The 23,578-nt window shown below is 33.8% G+C and overlaps 2 protein-coding genes across 23 annotated transcripts in view; one reads left to right on the top strand and one right to left on the bottom strand.

Moving 5' to 3' along the window:
* LOC120356747 (TBC1 domain family member whacked-like) overlaps positions 1–3,841 on the bottom strand; it is a 512,462-nt gene extending 508,621 nt beyond the window's left edge. For 6 of the 8 annotated variants that reach the window (XR_005575536.1, XR_005575532.1, XR_005575533.1 and 3 more), the window contains exons 1-3: positions 3,694–3,841; positions 2,009–2,174; positions 1,332–1,899 (exon numbers count right to left, since the gene is read on the bottom strand). Coding sequence is in view for 3 of the 8 variants with exons in the window: in XM_039453421.1 (XP_039309355.1) it covers positions 1,332–1,899; positions 2,009–2,157 (717 nt within the window). In the remaining 5 variants the exon portion in view is untranslated. The other 2 variants (XM_039453422.1, XM_039453423.1) reach the window with 2 other exon arrangements.
* Positions 3,842–20,946: 17,105 nt separating this feature from the next.
* LOC105202593 (serine/threonine-protein kinase mig-15) overlaps positions 20,947–23,578 on the top strand; it is a 172,735-nt gene continuing 170,103 nt past the window's right edge. For all 15 annotated transcript variants that reach the window (XM_039453405.1, XM_039453404.1, XM_039453399.1 and 12 more), the window contains exon 1: positions 20,947–21,267. In XM_039453405.1, coding sequence (XP_039309339.1) covers positions 21,202–21,267 — 66 coding nt within the window. In that variant the 5' untranslated portion in view covers positions 20,947–21,201. The remainder of the gene's footprint in view (positions 21,268–23,578) is intronic.

Genomic DNA, 23,578 nt, shown 5'->3' with positions numbered 1-23,578 from the left:
AATTTTGTTTCTAGAATAAAAATAATATTGTATTAGTATTAACAATTCTGCAACAGAACTTCATTTATAAAAATTTCATGTATGATTAAATAAAATTTATTTTAGATATTTTTAAAAAACTTTAAAAAACGATTGATACTAGGATGGACTTACTATTTTTTTGCATCTCAGGGAAGTATTTCGATGAAAAAATTGTAGAGAAGTTTTTAGAAATGCGTTTTAAAATCAAAATATTTTGTTTTTTGTTTTTATGATATTTTGTTTCTAAATTATATAAAATTAAAAATTGATATTTTCTCTATACTTTTTTTATTTTAAAGTGCTGCAGCTAAAACATCACCGAACAAAAATTAACAAAAAATATATTTATAAATTTTCTAAATTTAAAAATGCCTTTCTAAAACAATTGATGCAATTTCTGACAACGTCGATCTTTTCTATAAAACCTCATTTCTCATAAAATTCTTTATTATTTTTATTATTTTTTAACTTTTAAAGTAAAGAATTTATGGAAAAGAAAAAAAATGTTGGTTGTAATATGCTTCATTTGTATACAATTTAAAAAAAAATTTAAAGCTTTTCTTATACTTAACTTTTTAAATAATCTGAAAAAATTTCAAGCTTTTCTATCAAGATTGGCAAAACTCCACATTTTTTAAATAAAATCCAGTGGTAAAAATCGATATTGTTAGAAAAACTCAGTAAAAACTTTTTTCTGTTAATTATTATAAAATAAATGGAAAACAATATCAATATCAATTGACAGAGGCCCCATTTAAGCTTTATTAAAAATAAGATTTGTAATAGAAATTAAAGTAGCAAATAAATTTTTTACGAGATGTTGAATAGTAAATGCAAAATAGATATATACTATAGGTAAAAATTTTTAATTCTGTTACTAGATATTTTAGTTTTATTAGTAGGTACATTTTCTCATTTTAAACTAAAGATTAATCTAAAATTTAGTTATATTTATATCTCTAAAGCTTGTTAAAAAAGTATTTCATAAATCAATTAAAAAAAACTTTACTATTATAAAGTTTCATTATTATTTTTTACTATTGGTTGATTTTGTCTTTCTTTAAACCATAGTAATTAATATACTCTATTAATCAAAGTAAAAATTTATTTTTGTGTGAAATTATGAACATATTTGAATGTTACTCATTAATCATTTTTATACTTTTATGCCAGATTATTGAATAAAGAGACAATAAAAATCGGAATTTACTATATCGTTTACTATTCATTAGACTTTTTCAGCCAACCCTGGTTTCCAAATTTGGCAGGTAGTATACTAAAAATTTGTATGAGAATTTATATGTACTAACCAGATGTTTATATGCAACAGGGGAGACTCTTTTCAAGAGAGCAAACAAAATGTCTCCATCACGCAACAACGTTTCCATACCCTGACTGTAATAGCCAATGAGATATTTGTCGCATATCGCAACGAGACACCAGAATGCTTGCACCGCTGGCATGTGCATCAGCAGAAAAGCAGCGATGGGTGCTTGAGCCTGGCAGTAACCCACTTTGCTATTCAAGATGGAGTATGCCTTGAGAACCTGGAACAGTTCCTGCTGTCCGGGTGCATTTTCGACGAACATTTCGTGATGTGGAAACTGGCGATGGAGATCCTTCTTGATATCCTCTAGGTACTTGGGATCGCCAGGCCGTTTGATCAGCTCCTCGTACAAATTTGGATTTTCATTCATCAAAAGCTGACCACCACATAGATTCAACCAGGCACGTAATCTCACAGAAGGTGGTATACCTTTGCGGCACCTCTCACGGACCTTACGATAATTCGTGGTCATGAAGAGACTCCAGTTGTTCAACATCTGTATCCATTTTCTCTCCCTTCGCAGTATTACATCAGATGGTATAGCCTGTTTCCTATACCATAAATTTGTATTAAATAATATTGAATTATATTAAAATCAAATTTAATTTTATTGAAACAGTTATTTTATAAAATTATTAAATATTCAAAAACTTAAATTACCTTTCTGGACTATATTGCGAACCACCTAGGAATCCATGGCGATCAGGTACAGTGGAAATCACCGAGCCTTGATATATACTACTGGCTTCTGACTCTGTTTCCCCATTCAACTCTTCTTCATCGTTGCGTGATACAAGTGAGGCAGCCATAGCATCTTTCTACTCCTCTAAAAAATATTATTCATAATATAACATAAACAATACAAATATAATATGAAATAAATATAAATATCAAATAATATAAAAAAATATATATATATGTTTTAAAATAAAACCTATTTTTTAAATGTATTAATAAATATATTAATACATTTAAAAAATAGGTTTTATTTTAAAACTATTATATAAAGAAATAGAGCTTTCACAAAAAAATTGTATCTTTTTAAACATACAATTATGTTCAGTGTTTGCTAATACATATATAAAATTATTTATATAATTACCTAGATAAAGAAATTGTTCCATTTTATCTTCATTTTTATTTTAAACAAGAAAAATGTTAAAAAAAATTATTTTTTAAATTAAAAACATTTCGTTAAAAACACTTTTTTTAATTAAAAAAAATTGTTATTACTGTTATAAAGTACTCTTCAAGCCATTCAACTTTCATTCAATATATTTTTTCTATTTCGTGTAGTTTCAACAATATTCATTTCAAAAGAAAAATATGAATTTTCTTCAAATCATTTTCGTGTTTTACCCCTTAAAAGTGAAACCAAACACATATAAAAAAAATGTGACCCTTATTTTTATCTATACTATAACATATTAAAGATTCATTGGAACACTTACATGCCTTTCCTTGTAAAGTACATTTTGTAATTTATCTTATTTTTATGTAGATAAAAAGTTTAAGATATTTTTTAGAAATGTTCTTTACATGAAAATTCTGATAAATACCTTATACTTTTTAAATATTCAAAGATTTCTAGGTCTCATTCATAATTTTCAAAGGAAATTTAAAAAATCTAAAGAAATTTTAAGATATTTTTCAAAAAATCTTTATAAGTTTAAAATAAGTTTGAAAAATTAAAAATTAAAAAAAGTATTAATTTTTAATACAGAGACATGACAGAAATAAAATAAAACTCTCATTGTGATGTTTTAAAATGTGATATTTCACATTATATACATACATTCTAAATATAAGCTTGAATATCTCACATAGAATTCATGTCGCGATAGTTCCATTATCTGATTGTCTCGCCATTTATCATTTATTGGCCCAACACGCAAGCAAAATAAATATCTGCCAGGCCGTCGAAGAAATTGTATATTTATCTTGCATTGCTTCATCACGAAAATCACGCCTTATAGCGCCTGTACGTATTAACGCCTACCTTCTAATTGACATGGTAATCAAGAATCCACGCAAAGAGAGAGACTTAACTCCATTTCCCGTCTCACAGAAATGCAGGAAACGCGGCACGTTACAATTTTACGGCCTACCATAACAATTAATCGCAATATCAATGCGTTAACGGAGAGAAACAGAGAGAGGAGGGAGAAAAGGGGCCAAAGTGGCACTGAATTTTCTTTTCCAACTTTTAGATTTAAGAAAAAAGTATATAATAGAGCACGACATCCATAGTGAGGAGATAGCAACGATCACAGCTGCGTAAATTAGCAAGTGATTAGTGAAAGCAAGTGAGAGTATTCACATCGCAATGATAACTAAACACTTACCGTAAATTTTCGCCAAATTTGACATTTCGGGGTATGTATACCTCACAAACGCTTATAATCCGTTTGTTTTCTGTTCCTGAACTCCCTGAATTAGTGTGCACTTAAAATGAAATAGATATATATTTGAAAGTTAGTGAAAGCAAGAAAGATCGTTCCAGTGCAGTCTAGTGCAGGAATAGAAAACAAGCCTAATGTTTTTCCTTAGGAGAATGCGCACTGAGTGTGTACTCGCCGCTGGCGATTGGGTGTTTCGGTTTGCGCGATGACGGTGCCAACGGAAACGCCCAATTACCTGGGGCAAGTGCACACTCTGTCCAAACTAGCCGTTTGTTTTCTGTTCCTGAACTCCCTGAATTAGTGTGCACTTAAAATAAAATAGATATATATTTGAAAGTTAGTGAAAACAAGAAGAGGCTTGTTTTCTATTCCTGCACTAGACTGCACTGGAACGTTCCTTCTTGCTTTCGCTAACTTTGAAACATCTATCCGTTTGTTTTCTGTTCTTGAACTCCCTGAATTAGTGTGCACTTAAAGTGAAATAGATATATATTTGAAAGTTAGTGAAAACAAGAAGAAACGTTCCAGTGCAGTCTAGTGCAGGAATAGAAAACAAGCCTAATCTATTTCATTTTAAGTGTACACTTATTTAGAGAGTTCAGGAACAGAAAACAAACGGAAGGAATGTTCCAGTGTAGTCTAGTGCAGGAATAGAAAACAAGCCTTAGGCTGAAATCACACGATGCGTAATAGAGCTGCGGAATAGAGAATGCGTCATTGAAGCGACCAATCAGCGCTATTCCGCTCTTTGAGCTTGCGTGATAGAAAAGAGCGGAATAGAGTGTGCGTTGATGTGCGTCATAGCGGTTATAGCGTTCTATTACGTCCTAACCCGTCGTATTTCAAGATTAGATTATTGTTAAGTTAATTAAATAATGGATATGACAGAGACGAATAAAGAATATGTTGAGACGAATAAAACAGATTCTAATGTAAGTACTTCCTTTCGATACTTCATCATTGAAGTTTTCAAGTATATTTGCAATAAATGTGTAATAGATTCAGTCACCATTTTTAACTTTTTATCCATAATAAAAATTAATTATAAACTTGTGGATACTAACTAATAATTAAATAAAAATGTGCGAGTATAGCTGTCAAGATAAAGTTTTGAAATAATGACGCAATACGCATTACGCATGATTTCAGTGTGCACTGTTTACATGATGCAGAAAAATGACCATAAATGCGTGAAAGCAGTAAAAAAATCATTTTAAATTTATAAGTATTTATTACAAAATATTAAATACTATTACAGTGATAATTGTTTTTACAATTTAAGAAATTATATTTTATTTTAATAAGCAAATTATTAACAAAAAGATAATAATTTCTAAATTATATTTATCCTGGATGTGTCTTTGCATCTCTTTGATGCACCATGTGAACATAGCGGACAAAACTCGGGTAATAGAAAAGAGCGGAATAGCGCTGATTGGTCGCTTCAATGACGCATTCTCTATCCCGCAGCTCTATTACGCATCGTGTGATTTCAGCTTAATGGTTGGTTTATAGGCTGTGTTCCGTTTTTACTGGCAGTACTGAAAATTTATAGTTCACGTCACATATACTATACATTTTCAGTACTGGCAGTTAATATCGGAACACAGCCATAATAGCTGTTGCCGTAAGAAATTGGCCAATCAGGGTTAAATTATAGAAGAATAGTTGACTATGATTGGTGAATTTCTTACGGTAACGGCTATTATAAACCAACCCTTAGTTCTCCCACGGAAAAACGCTGTAGCGGGATTCTGTAACACCTTAGCGACAATTCGGTATTGTTAAAGCGTCGTTGCGCAGATATTATACATGGTAGAAAAACTGTGCAACGACACGTAATGATATCTTTAGCTGTCGTTAAGAGTTACAGAATACGCCTATAGGCGCAAGTTCACGCAACGAATAAAAGCTGGTGTTTTACCCCCTCTCCATCAATTTGGCTAATCCAGCGAATAAACGCTCAAAATTCGACACAGTTCAACTTTTAGCGACTAAACGTTGGCGTTTACCCCTTCTCCACCAATTTTCATCAATTTGGCAAATTCAGAGGATAAACGCTTAAAGTTCGACACAGTCCAACTTTTAGCAAAACGACGCTAAAATTTAAATATTACATTGCAAATTAATTACCTTCCAAAAGTGAATATATAAGAAAAAAATTATGACTGAAAGGTTAAATCAATCGAATCATCTGAAAATACAAACGAAGTTAATATATATTATATACATATAGTAAGCATACTTTTAGGCTAGGTTGCTTTTTGTTTTTTATTTATGTTAGATAGCTTTATTTGTTATATTGTGTTAATAACTGTGTTTTTTATATTGTAGGAAATTCTGTTATACTTCTGTTATACCCTCATATACTTGTGGTGTGTGCAAAACAATTGTTTGTACCATACAAGAAAGTGAAGAAATATATCGGCACTCTTGTATGGAGGGATGAATGTTACATAGATAAAATTTCATATTATTTTTATCCTAAAAGCGGTAAATACATTAGTAACAATTTCGGCCCGATGCAAAAAAGAAACTGTGCTCATTACGATTTACAAAAATCGGAGCTACCCAAAACTTTTTTTTTATCTATTTCTTTTTCTTTTTTTAACAAATACATTGCAGCAATTGCAGCAGTTATACGTCGTCTTCTAATTTCAACTATAATCGCCACTGTGCGTTTATAATATTTTACATACTCGATATATTGATTATAATATTCCAACTCCATTTTTGCGGTTGTCAGATTATGTACTTAGCAATTGCCGCTTTTAACGCTGCTTTGCGTTGCGGTGGAGTTGGGTGGAGTAAGGCTGAAATCACACTATGCGTAATAGAGCTGCGGGATAGAGAATGCGTCATTGAAGCGACCAATCAGCGCTATTCCGCTATTTTCTATTAAGCAAGTTTTGTCCGCTATATTCACATGGTGCGTCAAAGAGATGCAAAGACACATCCAGGATAAATATAATTTAGAAATTATTATCTTTTTGTTAATAATTTGCTTATTAAAATAAAATATAATTTCTTAAATTGTAAAAACAATTATTACTGTTATAGTATTTAATATTTTGTAATAAATACTTATAAATTTAAAATGATTTTTTGACTGCTTTCACGCATTTATGGTCATTTTTCCGCATCATGTGAACAGTGCACACTGAAATCATGCGTAATGCGTATTGCGTCATTGCTTCAAAACTTTATCTTGACAGCTGTACTCGCACATTTTTATTTAATTATTAGTTTGTATCCACAAGTTTATAATTAATTTTTATTATGGATAAAAAGTTAAAAATGGTGACTGAATCTATTACACATTTATTGCAAATATACTTGAAAAATAATAATGTGTACTTACATTAGAATCTGTTTTATTCGTCTCAACATATTCTTTATTCGTCTCTGTCATATCCATTATATCATATCCATTATATTCAGCCTAAGGCTGAAATCACACGATGCGTAATAGAGCTGCGGGATAGAGAATGCGACCAATCAGCGCTATTTCGCACTTTGAGCTTGCGTAATAGAAAAGAGCAGAATAGAGTGTGCGTTGATGTGCGTCATAGCGGTCATAGCGTTCTATTACCGTCCTAAACCGTCGTATTTCAAGGTTAGATTATTGTTAAGTTAATTAATTATATTTGCAATAAATGTGTAATAGATTCAGTCACCATTTTTAACTTTTTATCCATAATAAAAATTAATTATAAACTTGTGGATACAAACTAATAATTAAATAAAAATGTGCGAGTACAGCTGTCAAGATAAAGTTTTGAAGCAATGACGCAATACGCATTACGCATTATTTCAGTGTGCACTGTTTACATGATGCGGAAAAATGACCATAAATGCGTGAAAGCAGTAAGAAAATCATTTTAAATTTATAAGTATTTATTACAAAATATTAAATACTATAACAGTGATAATTGTTTTTACAATTTAAGAAATTATATTTTATTTTAATAAGCAAATTATTAACAAAAAGATAATAATTTCTAAATTATATTTATCCTGGATGTGTCTTTGCATCTCTTTGATGCACCATGTGAACATAGCGGACAAAACTCGGGTAATAGAAAAGAGCGGAATAGCGCTGATTGGTCGCTTTAATGACGCATTCTCTATCCCGCAGCTCTATTACGCATCGTGTGATTTCAGCCTAAGAGTAAAACGCCAGCTTTTATTCGCTGCGTGAACTTGCGCCTTTACTCGCTGCGTGAAATTGCACCTTACTAGATGTTTTCCAGCTACGACACAAGTCGACATTGACCTAGTTAACACCGAACACTTGACACGCATACTAACAAGTAACTTTCTATTAAATTGTTTTAATTTCGACAATACGTGTAAATGTATACGTGATATCTATATTTAATTAATTATCTTGATTCATATTGTACCAGCTTAATATAGTATTCATTAAATTTATTACCGAAATTAAGATAATTGAATAGAAAGTTACTAAATATTACGCGTATCAAGTATTCGGTGTAAACAAAAGCCTAGTTTACACCAAGCACTTGATACGCGTACTAACATGTAACTTTTTATTAAATTATCTTACTTTCGACGATGCGGGTATACATGATACATATATTTAATTATCTCGATTCATATTGTACCAGCTTAGTATACTATTCTTTAAATATATTGCCGAAATTAAGATAATTTAATAGAAAATTACTAGTTAGTACGTGTATTAAGTACTCGGTGTAAACTAGACCAAAGCCATTGTATAAAGGGCCTCGCACATAAAATGTATAACGTAACATAAGCACAACATAAGACCGATGAGCATCCAGCATAAAGTCGCCATATTGATTTACATAACATTTTCATTGGTCTATCGGTCTTACGTTGTGCTTATGTTATATTATGTATTTCATGTGCAAGGTCCTTAACACAATGTCCATTATGCCTGTTCTACAATAGCAGTAAACACAAGAGCGTAAGGTTGTAACGTAAGAAATGAAAATTTTTCATTCGCTTACGAGCTCTTAAAACTACGCCTTACAACCTTACGGTCTTGTGTTTATGCTATTGTAGAACAGGCTTTAGTGTGAGTAAAAGGCTTTGCACATGAAATGCTTAACATAAGCACAACATAAAACCGATGGACCAATGAGCATCCAACATAAAGTCGCCATATTGATTTACATAAGATTCCCATTAGTCCAGAAGTTTTAAGGGCCTCGCACATGAAATGCATAACATAACATAAGCACAACATAAGACCGACGGACCAATGAAAATGTTTTGTAAATCAATATGGCGATTTTATGCTGGATGCTCATTGGCCCATCGGTTTTATGTTATGCTTATGTTATGTTATGCATTTTATGTGCGAGGCCCTTTATGCTACGCTTATGCTCTGTTATGCATTTCATGTGCGAGGCTCTTAAGTTTGGAAAATTTCCCCATGGACAGAATCAAACGCGCTGGGTGTGCATTTCCGTCATGCACGAGCATGGTGGAAGTATAACATGGTGTGCTCAATTTGGCTAAACCACGCCCCTTTTCACGGCAAAGTGTCTCTTATTCCTGAAGGCTGCCAACTGTGAAAAAATGAAATATTTAATGTCGGAAAGTTGCTGAACCTAGATGGTCGCATCTTTGTCACACATACGAGTGCGTGCATTGCGTCTTTTTCTGTCATACCAGCGCCGCCAGCGTCATTGCTCCAATTTCAGTGTCTTTGCCATGTCTTTGCTTCATAGCGTCCATAGTAACAACACGTGCTTTGAGGTTATTTTTTAAACTTTATTGTAAAATAAAGTGAAAATGGTACGTTGTGTAGTGAAATCGTGTAAAAATTGCAACGAAACGTACTTGCCGGCGCAAGTAAGCTTTTTCCGATTTCCGGAAAATGCAGTAATGCGTGAAGGCTGAATTCAGAGAATCGGAGAGAGTTTTATGCCGAAAAATATTAAGAATGGTAAGTCTTATTAAATATTATTAGCCAATTTTTTGTAATGACATTATTTCCATTGCAATTTGTATTACACATACAGGCACACACACAACATTCCAATACTGTTCCAAAAGAAAATATTGTAAATATTCGTATCTTAATAGAGCAACCTAACCTAACACCAATTACTTGATATATATACTAACCAACAACTTTCTATTTAATTGTCTTAACTTTTGCAATAAATTTAAAGAATAGTATATTAAACTGATACAATATGTTTCAAGATAATTAAATGTACGTATCATGTATACATTTATACGTATTGTCGAAATTAAAATAATTTAATAGGAAGTTACATAGCACACATCAAGTGCTTGATGTAAACTAAGACAATTGTTAACTTATTAATTGTTAGTTAACTTAACTATTATTCTGTTATTTGAATTTTCAGCAAATATATGCTTAGCACACTTCACAGAAGATTTGTTTGTGAGAAGTAAAAAGATTCGACCTCCTATGGACATTCGAAGACAGTCGCTTTTGCCGAGTGCAGTTCCAACATTATTGTTACCAAAAACGGAAAATAGGTAAAAATGAATAAATAATAATTGATGTATTAATTACTGAAAAATACATTCCTTTTTTTGCATAACATTATCAAAGTAACATTTATATTTTCTATTTTAGTAACAATGAAAGTAATATGGACTTCAAAGTCATAGCCGAAGATTTTCCGCTTCCCGTCATCCACGAAAATGTACATGTAGTCTTCCGAGTTACTCGTCAGCCCTGATGATCCATCGAATATACAGGAATGTATGATAGATGCAGAATCACCGAAGGGTCGATTTAGAAGGTAAGAACAACATTGAACGATTACTGATGATAGTAATTTGTTATCTTAATTTGCCACAAAATTCTTGGTATATACAATAAACAATGATGTTTTGTTTTATTATTACAGTAATCGAAGGCTGGAGGAAACATATGCAATGTGTTGAACGCCACCAAAAACAAGAAAAAAATGAAAAAAATCAAATAGAATTTTTAGCTCTTAGTTTTTTAACTTTGAAATGTATAAAATAATAAATAATTATGTGTATCTAAAAACTGTATAATATAAGAATTGTGTATAATAAATTATTATATTTATCATGAAACTTGCATAAAAAATAATGACTTATTTCTTCACATTTTGTCGGTAGAGATTGTCTTAGTCAGTTCATTCAAAAACACCAACACGTGGCTCAAGCATAAAATCAATGAATATTATTTAATTCAATTTAACTATCTTAACTATTTTTTTCTTTTCATTTTTAATGAAAAAATATCTTCAAATTTCAATAATTTTTTATTTACAAAAAATTAATATTCTGTAATGATTTGTGGACTTAATAATTCTATTTATTTCTTGTTTTGGAAAAAATTCTTGTATATCAATAGTTGTTTTTTAAATTTTTAAGAACTTTATTTTTTATTATTAAAATTACCGTAAAATTTATTACGATATTTATATTTGTAGTGTTATTTCAAATATTATTTTATTATTCAATACTATTAATCTTTATATTTTACACAAACTGTTTAATTTTTATTAATTTTTTACAATGAGCGCAATTAGTCTTTTGTGTCGTGTTGTATTTAATAACATTTATTTACAGCGGTAACTATCTGCAAGAAAAGAGATAGAGTGAAAATAGAAAACGTCCGACAAAGACAGTTATATCAGGTGTACAGACTTTAGAAAGTGAAATACTTCAACTTTTCACAGTTGGCAGCCCTCTGGAATAAGAAGCAGAAAAACGACGGAGAGCGCAGATTTTAGAGAAAGAAGGCTGCAAATTGAGCACACCATGCTATCCCTTCCACCATGTGCACGAGTGACAACCATTTCGCAGATTTTGGTCGGAGTCATTGAACTATACTCTAACTGGAATGGGCACTAGCCGTCAAAAAACGTGACGAGAGAGAGCCATTTCGAAGGGCCACCTCTCTTTGTCAGTACAGTCACGTTAGAAAGTTTTGCAGTACCGGCACATGAGAATAGATAAACGAGTGACTTGAGTGACATACATAAATAAAACAAAAGCAAAATTGTATTATATTTTTTTAAGTATTTAAGTAACCTTTTAAGTAAAAGTTAATTTCTTCCTTGTTTCCACAAATTCCGTTACATGCTGTATCAACATGAAAACAAAGAAGAAATTTAACTTTTGAGTAGGAATGTAAGATGAATGCTGACGCATGCGCAGAGAAAGCTTGGAAAAAGAGAGGTGGCCCCTCGCATCATGCTATTTCTATCACGTTTTCCGCTTACGGACATTATATGGCAGTGCCCATTCCAGTTAGAGTATAGTTCAATGGTCGGAGTTGACTTATAGCATTTTTCACTGGGAGAACTGGTGCGCACTGAGTGCGCTCTCGCCACGGGCAACGTGTTTCACTAAACATTTTGGTGCACACGAAACCGGTGCGCGCTGTTTCACTGGAAAGCCTAGTGCCAAATTTTTAATCTTTCGTACACCCAAGGACTTTGATTCTGTCCATGGGGAAATTTTTCAAACTGAGAAGTCACCACTTTCTACATACTCGCAATTCATGATTAATGAAACAACTAGAGCTTATTGGTTGTTACGTTAATCATGAACTGTAAGTATGTAGAAAGATAGCGACTTTTCAGTTTGAAAAATTTCCCCATGGACAGAATCAAAGTCCTTGGGTGTACAGTTCGTGCCAGGTATGCCTGGGGTCCTATTCTAGGGTCCACGTTTTGTTCTTAGTTGTTTTTACGTTCATGACTATTATAAGCGGATGCTGCGTCAGCAATCATGAATGTATCGTAGTGTTAGTAAATTTTGTTTTGACAGCCGGCCGATGTAACCTCAAGCAGTAATGAACCTTAGCAGTAATGAAAAAGAATTATTAGAAAATTTGCGGAAAATTCCAAAAAACGAAAATTTTGTTCCGATGAGCATAATCTAACAGATAAAGATGTGAGTACATTTGTTTTTATTGTTTCTGCACATTATATTGTATTACACGTGAAGGAATAATATATATTGTATAAATATAGTATCAATACTACAAATAATTATTATAACACAAAACAATTATTAATAATTGTAATATTAATTATATTATTAGTAATTATATTATATTATTAGTAATAGTATTATCATTATAGTACACCAAAGAATTTTGATTCTATCCATGGAGAAATTTTTCAAGGGTGAGGCCCAGTTGCACACAGACCCGATCGGACACCACCAATCATCTTGATTTATCTAACGCAACCAACGGAAATACTCTAGGCATCAGCCGCTATGATTGATGGTGTCCAATCAGGTCTGTGCGCAACCGGGACATTCTCTTTTTCAAACTGAGAAGTCGCTATCTTTCTACATACTTACAGTTTATGATTAACGTAACGACCAATAAGCTCTAGTCGTTTTATTAATCATAAACTGCGATTATGTAGAAAGTGGTGACTTCTCAATTTGAAAAATTTCCCCATGGACAGAATCAAATTTCATGGGTGTATAGTCGTGAGCTAAAAGGTTGCAACACATTTTCTTCGATGGTTTTTGGAATGTAAACTTGCTCATCGGTAGGCGAACGTAATTGGTTGGATCCACAGGTAAGAACCAATGACGTTCGCCGTTCGATGAGCAAGTCTACATTTCAAAAACAATCGAAGAAAATGTGTTGCAACCTTTTAGCTCACGACTGTACATTATTAGTATTAATTATTTTTAATCTGATGAAGTCTGTGGTACACCCAAGGACTTTGATTCTGTCCATGGGGAAATTTTCCAAACTGAGAAGTCGCTATCTTTCTACATACTTACTGTTCATGATTAACGTAACGACCAATAAGCTCTAGTCGTTACGTTAATCATGAACTGTAAGTATGTAAAAAGATAGCGACTTTTTAGTTTGGAAAATTTCCCCATGGACAAAATCAAAGTCCTTGGGTGTAATTTACCAATTAATTTAATTTTAAATTAAATTATTACAGTTTAAAGTTATTTCCGTGTTGCAAGAACAGCTTACAAAATAATAGAATATGAATATTCCAGATTCTCGGCGGGTCCCGATAGCGCACATCCCGATAGCACACAAACCACTCACAATGGCAGATGCCTAGAGATTTTCCATAGGTTGGGTTAGATAAGTCAAGATGATTGGTTGGTGGGCTATCGGGATGTGCGCTATCGGAACCCTCTCATCAAAGGCTGTGTTCCGTTTTTACTGGCAGTACTGAAAATTTATAGTTCACGTCACATATACTATACATTTTCAGTACTGGCAGTTAATATCGGAATACAGCCAAAGTGAGAGTGAACTGAGCTCAATCCGATCACACCTCGAGCGTACGCTTGCGGGGGTGGTGATAAACGTGGTAAGGGAAAATAGAGGACAAACTCGGCTTCACGTATGCGTAAACGTGCCAAATATTTCCGAGTCTAACTAAAGTTGTCCTCTATGTGTCCCTTTGACAATATATTTCTGGACTGCTGACGGCAGCCATGGTATCTAAGATCTCAGCGCCCCCGGGTTCAGAAATTGGTCAAATTGAGAATTACTTAGCTGTATTTCAAGTAATAATCGGTACAATCCTTTGACTCTTTGAGACTGTATAGTCAAAGGTATAACCAAGATGCGTGTTGAGGTTATTATTATTTGACCTAATTTATGTTACGAACAAAAATATAAAATATAAAAATGGTTCGTTGTTGTTCTGCGGAAATGTGCAATAATAAAAACATGAAATACAATCTTGCAGGAGCAGCTTCAACACGAGCTTCAACAAAATTTAAAAATGTGTTATTTTACAGATAAATTAGATTTTATGAGATGTGAACCTCACATCTCAAACACTTTACTTTTTTTTGTTTAAGTAATAATAATTTAAAGAATTATTTATTATTAGTTACATTTATTACTACCATGTTTCTTTTTACATATATTTTATTTTATTGTCTTATTTACTATGTACATACTTTATTTTATTATTAATTGACGATTATTAAATTTGTTAATTTTTTTGGAATTAATTTTAAATCAATTTGTATTTTTTACGGATTACATTTAATTACTCTTACAACTTTTTATCTCGTATAATTTAGCAAAACAAGGAAGAATCATTTTTTTATTTAGTAATATTTCTGGATCCCTTAATTATTTATTCTGAGTTATTCGTACCGATTGTAGCGATTTTTACTTGAAATATAGCTAAGTAGTTCTCGATTTGGCCAATTTTCGGACGCGCTGAGATCTTAAATTTTTGGACCTCTCCTTTTATCTTATGGAAAAGTGGAGGTATTCTGGAGCAGTCCAGAGGTATATAGTCAAAGATTTGTCCTATGGCCCATATACTATGTGCGTTTTTCCCCTGGACGGGATCCGATAGCGCACGGTGCGATAGCCCAACCAATCATTTTGACTTATCTAACCCAACCAACGGAAAAACTCTAGGCATCGGCCGCTGTGATTGGTGGTGTGCTATCGGTCCCGTGCGCTATCGGGATCCGCCCTTTTCTCCTTACTTCGATTATCACACCCTCTTTTGTCTAAGATAGCTTGGTGTATAGTAGAGTCCTATATAAAGAGAGAAGCGACATCGAATCCCCACCACAACCTTCAGTATCCAATTGAGTCCTCAACCGCCAATTTGGGACCGCTCCAACGTCATCAAACACCATTTGTATCATTCTGCAAACAGCTGTGGTCACAATATGGCTGCTCGCTTAGTCAATCAAGTATCAATCAGATTACCAATCAAAGCTTTAGACATCAATGTCGCTTCTCTCTTTATATAGGACTCTAGTGTATAGTTTCTTAAGTCAGAGAGGAACCTGGGGGTCAATCATGTAATTTCACGTGGAACTTTTCACGTTTCACTTTTCACTTTTCACGTTTCACTTTTCAGTTTTCATTTTTCATTTTTCACTAATAGAGAGTTCACGTGAATCTTTTCACGCACAGCGATTATGTATGAATAATTCGCAGAAGTTTAGTTTGCGTTCCGAAATTCACCATTAGAGGCTCTGTCATTGCAACTATCAAGCGATTGTGAAAAAGGATTCTACCTGCTTTTATAGTATAATTTTTACTGTAAAAATGTTATTATATAAAAAAAATTGTAAAAAAAATATTCATAAATAAATAGCAATATTCCTTAGTTATATTGCATAAACTTAATTTACAAATATAATATATATTACATTTATTTTTAATGATCCATATATTGTAACAACTATTTTCTTATGTAGTAATCTAATACTCAAAATTACATTGTAATTTAATTCAAACATTGTTTTTTAAAATTAATTTTAATTAGTTTTTTATGTGTGCAAATTTTAAAGTAAATTAATTTCATTAGTCATTAAATTTAACTTTGTTTAATTAAAAAATATTGGATAATTTAGAATACGGACCTTGATCAAAACTGAATTCTCCGCTCACACATATATTTTCCAAATTTATAAGTTATAAACACTTACATGATTGATTAATATTCTATTTCACAAGACGCACCTTTCTTATATCATTGTGTATCAAAACGTGTTTAAAGTATATTTTTATCTAAATTTGCATTTGATGAAACCTCATTCTATATAATTATCAAAATATCAATTTGACAAATATAAATTTCAAACCTAATTACATCACAAAAGCATTATTTTTATTTATGTATGTATTACTTTATCCTATCAACGCAATGCAATACCAAAAAGGTTAACCTCTTCAATAATATCTCTTCAAACTGTTACCACACTGTTACCACACTTTCATTCTTATTTCAAAATACATACAATTTATTAATTCCCTAAATTTTCACCTTTTCGCCATCACGGCTGATGGCGAAAAAGTTCGCGTGAAAAAGTTCATATTTCCGCTCATGAGTGAGTTATGCCTCGTGCCCACAGGACGCGGCAAGGCTTGCCGCGCGGCAGAAGTTGGCTGAGGAATATTTTGATAGCCAATCAACGTCTCGTTCGCCTGGATGTAATTTCCACCTCGCGGCAAAAGTTGGATCGAGTTCAACTTCATGATTGGCTACCATGCCAACTTCCGCCGCGCGGCAAGCCTTGCCGCGTCCTGTGGGCACGAGGCATTATATGATTCCGTGGAATCGTACATGATCGTGCAGTTCACGTGAAACTTTTCACTTTTCACGTTTCCGCCCTAGAGAAAATGTTACATGATAGACCCCCTGGAGCAGCCACGCCGGCTTTTTTCTTATAACGCTAAAATTCCCGGCGCATTAACGACGCACATCTATTCTGGTCGGAATGTGAACTAAAATTATATTCATTTTGCGACTCTGTCGATAAAAATGGTTCAAGTCTGTGCTAAAATCATATAGTAGGAGTACCCACACCATATGATTTTAGCACAGACATGAACCATTTTTATCGACAGAGTCGCAAAATGGATGCAATTTTAGTTCATATTTTGACCAGAATGAATGTGCGTCGTTAGTGCGCCGGGAATTTTAGCGTTATAAGAAAAAGGCCGGCGTGACCGCTATCAGGTTTCTCTCTGCATAAGTCTATGAATCCGACATGTTTCCATCAACTTCAATTTGGTTCTATACCTAAGTGGATGCGGATTAATGCCTCGGTGGAAACTAGACCATTTAAGGCTTGTTTTCTATTTCTACACTAGACTGCTTTGGAACGTTCCTTCTTGCTTTCGTTAACTTTTAAACATCTATCTACCTCATTTTAAGTGTAAACGTAATTGGTTGGATCCACAAGTAAGAACCAATCATATTCTCAGTTCTTGTTATAGTTGCGTGTTCAGAGACGCATTTAAGAAAAAGTGTCGCAACTATAATGAACACGACTGTACAGTAGGCATCTTTAAGCCCGTATGCATTGAAAATTGAAGATTGAAGATTAAAGATTGAGCTTTGGCCAATCAAAATAAAAGGAGTTAAAATTTCCTTGTTTTGATTGGTCAAATTTCAATCTTTAATCTTTAATCTCAATCTTTAATGCGTAGTCTGATACGGGCTTTATAGTTGCGACACTTTTTCTTCGATGGTTTTTGGAATGTAGCCTTTCTCATCGAGCAACGAACGTAATTGATTGGATTTACAAGTAAAGACCAATCATGTTCTTAGCTCTCGTTATAGTTGCCCGTTCAGAAACACATCTAAGAAAAAGTGTCGCAACTACAATGAACACGACCGATCAATGAGCAAATTTACATTCCAAAAACCATTGAAGAAAGTGTGTTGCAACCTTTTAGCTCACGACTGTATAGTCGTGAGCTAAAAGGTTGCAACATATTTTCTTAAATGGTTTTTTGAATGTAGACTTGCTCCTCAATTGGCAAACGTAATTGGTTGAATCCATAGGTAAGAACCAATTACGTTTGCCGTTCAATGAGCAAGTCTACATTCCAAAAACCATCGAAGAAAATGTGTTGCAACCTTTTAGCTCACGACTATACAGGGGGTGCTTTCCAGCTACGACACAAGTCGACACTGTGTAACACAGTGTCCATTAGTGTGAGTGAAACAACTAAAATTTTCTCTCTTACACTAATGGACACTGTGTTACACATTGTCGATTTGTGTCGTAGCTGGAAAGCACCCAGGATGTATTCCGAAAGTTTTATCGAAAATATCTCTTTTAATAATAAAGTTGGTAACACTGTAACTAACTACGCTGTGTTCCGTAATGTAAGTTGAATTTGTGATTATCGTTGGCTTGCAAAGATCAGCAGAGAGGTTAGTTTAATTTCTTGTAATTTAATTATTTATAAAATAATTTTAATGACATATTATTTATTAAAATAATTCTAGTCATGTAATATTAAAATAATATTTACTAACAATAAATTTTATTTTGAAATAAAAATTAAGCAAAAGATGGATTTTCGAAAAATCTGTGATGCTAAAAATCACAAGTTCTGATTAATTTTAAATTATTAATTGTAAGTAAATTAGATTATATCTGTTTGTGTGCACTGATAGTGCATGATAAAATTTATTTTGTTTAAGTAGTTGGAGAGGTTACAGTAACTTAGCTGCCATGTTTATAAATGTTAGACTTTTATTAGATATTATTATAATATAATTTTATACAAAATCAAATAAGATTTTTAAAAAATATTGTCAATATTGGCAATATCAAAAAATTTATCCTACAAACAAACTTTGCAGTTAATTTTCAGTTTTTGGAAGTTCTTGTGCTCTTTAATTCCTATTTTAAAATCAAAATTGTTGTTAGTAAATAATATTTTAATCAATAATACATGATTACAATTATTTTATAAATAATTAAAATAAAAGAAATTAAACTAACCTCTCTGCTGATCTTTGCGAGCCAACGATAATCACAAATTCAACTTACATTACGGAACACAGCGTAGTTAGTTACAGTGTTACCAACTTTATGATTAAAAAAACTATTTTCTATAAAACTTTCGGAATACACCCACTAGTTTACACCGAGCACTTGATACGCGTATATACACTAACTCGTAACTTTTTATTAAATTATCTTACTTTCGACAATGGGTGTATACATGATACATATATTTAATTATCTTGATTCATATTGTACCAGCTTAATATAGTATTCTTTAAATTTATTGCCAAAATTACGATAATTTAATAAAAAATTACTAGTTAGTTCGTGTATCAAGTACTTGGTGTAAACTAGCCATTTGTTTTCTGTTCCTGAACTCTCTAAATAAGTGTACACTTAAAATGAAATAGATAGATGTTTCAAAGTTAGCGAAAGCACGAAGGAACGTTCCAGTGCAGTCTAGTGCAGGAATAGAAAACAAGCCTTATGCCTGTTCTACAATAGCAGTAAACACAAGACCGTAAGGTTGTAACGTAAGAAATGAAAATTTTTCATTTGCTTACGAGCTCCTAAAACCACGCCTTACAACCTTACGATCTTGTGTTTATGCTATTGTAGAACAGGCTTTAGGCCACAGTCGTGTTCATTCGTGTAATTCAGGGAGCTTAGGAACAGAGAGTCGTGAAACTTTTTCCCTAGGGCGGAAACGTGAAAAGTGAAAAATTTCTCCATTAACTTCAATGGTAAAGATTTTCACTTTTCACGTTTCCGCTCTAGGGAAAAAGTTTCATGATCGACCCCCAGAAAACAAACACTTATAGCGTTTTCGACTGTAGTGAGTTTTAACGTAGGTTTGTCGCCATTTGCCGGAATTGCCCAATTAGAACGGACGATTGTCCGTTCTAATTGGACGATTCCGGCAAATGGCGACAAACCTAGGTTAAAACTTACTGCAGTCGAAAACGCTATTAGTGTCAATACTGAAAATCTACAGTATACGTTACGTGAACTATAGATTTTCAGTACTACCAGTGTATATCGGAACGTAGGTAAAGATGAATAAACCGTGACGTGTGTTGAGAGTGCGCAAGCCTGAAAGAGAGAGGAAGAAAATAGGCGTGCGCGATCCAATGAACGGTGGTGCCGTTGTCGACGGACGTAATAGACAACGCAGGATAAATGAGACGTGATTTTTTGATTTAGCTCTATTAGGTTCGCGTACAGTTGCGAGTTCTCCCATATTCATCATAACGATGCAAGTAATTCAGCGATACTAAGCGCTGTACATATTCTGATACTCCGTCTCTTTGATATAGGGACGAAAGAGAAGGAAAGAGTGAGAGAGAGAGAGAGAGAGAAAGAGTGTGAGAGAGAAAGAGAGAGGTGCGTACGTACGCGCGCGCGCGTGTGTGTGTAGTGTGTGTGTGTGTGCGTGAGTGAGTGAGTGAGTGAGTGAGGAAGGAGAAAGAGAAAGAAAACGCGTTATATCGAACTAGGCGCACCCTTCGTGTTCGCAACGTCGCGTCGCGTGCGAGAAAAAAGCCGAGAGGGGAGAGAGAGTGTGAGTGAGAAAAAGAGAGAGGAAACAAAACGCGACGAAGGCGCAACGCTGTCCGGTTTAATCGCTAGACGGCCTCCGTTGCATATCCGCAGCTCGATACGCTACTCCGGTTCTCAGTACGTTCCGCGCGCGCCATGTGCCGCATCGTAGTCGCCGCTCCGCGTGCATCTCTGACTTGCAGCTTGTCATCATTGCGCGTATTACCGCTGCGGTTCGACAAGCGGTTCGTCGTATAGTAGTCGTAACGCGTAGTTGATTTTGTCAGGACCGACCCTCTTCCCCTGCTCCCGCCCCGAGCTATGCATTGCCCTTGTCGGTGTTCGACGCTTCTCGTGCCTTCGTAGTGCTGGTGTGACGAGTGAATCACGAGAACCTGCATCTTCGCTCTCCTTCCTGTCTCCGCCCTTGTGTTTTCGTCCAATTCGCGAGCAGTGCGAGTTGTCGGAGAAGACATCGCGAGGGAGGAAGGGAAAGAAAGAGGAAAAAGGAAAGGAGACAGTTATCAGGGGAAAAGAAAGCAACAGCGACGAGTTCTAGTACGGCGAAATCATTGAAACGGTGTTCTCTGCGAAATTGGTGAGCTCCAGCGAGCGAGCGAGGAAGAGGAAGAGACACGAGAGGAGTGCAAGTGGCGTATCAAGATGGCGCATAATTTGGCACCGAGCGTCAACTGCTCGCTCGACGACATTGACCTGAACGCTTTGAAGGTATGTATAAATATGAGAGATTATTCGTCGTGCGTTCTCTTCGTTTTCTTTTCTTTCTGATTGCGCGAAGCGACAGTCACGATACCGAGTCGCCATAAAAAGTCGCTGCCTTTGGCAGTCATTTTCCGGACCCGCCTGGTGTCACGAGCGCGTGTCCCGTCATATCATTGGTGATTAACCTCGCAAGAACCAACGACGATGAGGAGGTGGAGGAGGAGAAAGAGAAAGAAAAAGAAAAAGAGAAAAAGGAAGAACGGACGCTCTCCTTGAATTTTCTCTCGAAAGTTTTGTTCTTTTTCCACACTCAGGTTAAATTCCAAAACGTTTTTTTCGAGGAAAATTACTCGAAATACATAGTAGGTACACGCAACGTATACTGTATTAATCAAGTAAAATTTTCCTCGGAAAGGATGTTTTGAAATGTACCTTCAGTGTGAAAAGAAAAAGAGGAAAAATGAATCTTGCAAGAAATCCTGAGGTGTGGAAAAAGAACATTTCTCTCTCTTTCGCTCGCCATTCGATCGTTGTGTTCCAAGGAACTTGGCAAAATTGAACGATATTCGCTGTTCAACGCATTCGCGCACGCATCGTTTACAAGTCGCCAAGTCCGATATCGCCGACCTTCCCGGTTGCGGTCGTACGAATGACATACATGTCAAGTTAGTTGCTTTCTATGTTCCGTATGTAGGATATGCGCATTATAGAAAATCCGAAGTAGTTAACCTCAAGCGAAAATACATTAATATCTAATGTACCGTGACACGCAATCCCTAGTATCAAAATTCATTGGCGTATTATTGGCCCAATACAGAATTGCCCCAGGTTTTTAACCTTTACAGGATAGGAAGCCATTATAGTGGTGCAGAAACGATGTCATATCTTTAAAAAAAAAAGAAAGAAAGAATCTTAAGAAGTTGTAAGATTTTTTAATATAGATTTCCCTACCTTTTAAAAGTTAAAATAGATTCAACTCAATAAAACTCAATAGGTTTTATTGGGTTGGATTCATTAAAAAAATCTACCTACAAAAACTCATAAAAAATCAATAAAATTTGTCATGGATTGAAATGTCAAAGATTTTTCAATCTTTGTTGACATCATATTGATTACTTCAGTTCAATACTTCGAATTTTATGTTATTATGAACGTCTTTCGAGACTTTAAATAAGTTTGACGTACCATAGGCTTATTACGTTTTACAATGCCGAATCTCACTTTTGTGACTTATTGTGCTCTGTTCCTAAAATGTGGTTCCTAAAATGTGTTCCTAAAATGTGGTTGCTTTCAATGCGTTCCGTGAATCGTGCTCCATTTATCGCGCTGACTCCAAATAGCCCCATTTTTCTCGATTTCAAATCAGAATAATTTAATATTACAAATAAAATAAGAAATATAGGATAAAATTATTAAAGGATTCATAAATGTAATTGAATTTAATGTATGTTGTATTTTAGTTAACAAATATTTTGAGACTTTTACACGATAAAATAATTTTTTTGATTTTTAGAGAATTAAATTGTTTAATTTATCTTTGTTTTAATTTTTATCGTTTAAATATTAATTATAGTTAAAGTACATTTTTTATTTTTTTGTAAGCAAACTTACAAAAAATCTATTATACATAACGGATATTTTAAGAGGTCGATTTGGCATGGATGTTCATGATTTAGAATATACATTAATTTATTAAATTAACAATATTTATAACCTGCTAATCTGCCAACACTGGTCAAATTATTCCCTAATGCCAATGAATGTATTCAATCAATGTATCGCTAATGAATTGCGCTAGTAGGGTTTCCCATGGATTTTCGCACAAGCGAAATCGTGTTTTTGATTGAAACCGCGGCATGTGTCCAAAACGTATCTCTTTGATCGCTGTTTCCACTCCGGCAACACTGTTGACAATCTGAGAGTTACGCGAGATTGGACCTCGCCGAGCAGACGTTTTTTTTTTATGATTTCCGTTTTCTTATTCCCCATCATCCTGAAAATCGAGTACAAGTGACAGAATCGATTCGGAGATGTCCGTTCATTAAGAATGCACGAGTAAAACTGTAACGTGTTGCGGTCAGACAAAAAGATAAGTCGAAGACCAGAAGGGAGAAGGATTATGCGGACATTTGCTAAAAAAAAAAATGCATCAATTATAGTTTACGTATAAACACCGAAATTTTTTTATTTATTGCTCGCGATCACCGCGCTTTGTGTTTCTTGTGTTATTTTTCTACATCTATGCGATTTTAATGTCACAATCAGCTTTGAAGATGATTGACTGTCATACTTTGTTATTGAATTTTTCTTGTCAAGA

The sequence above is a fragment of the Solenopsis invicta genome, chromosome 9, assembly GCF_016802725.1.
Source record: "Solenopsis invicta isolate M01_SB chromosome 9, UNIL_Sinv_3.0, whole genome shotgun sequence".
Classification (NCBI taxonomy): domain Eukaryota; kingdom Metazoa; phylum Arthropoda; class Insecta; order Hymenoptera; family Formicidae; genus Solenopsis; species Solenopsis invicta.
Note: the sequence above shows the minus strand (reverse complement) of the source record. Positions and strands in the feature narration are given on the sequence as shown.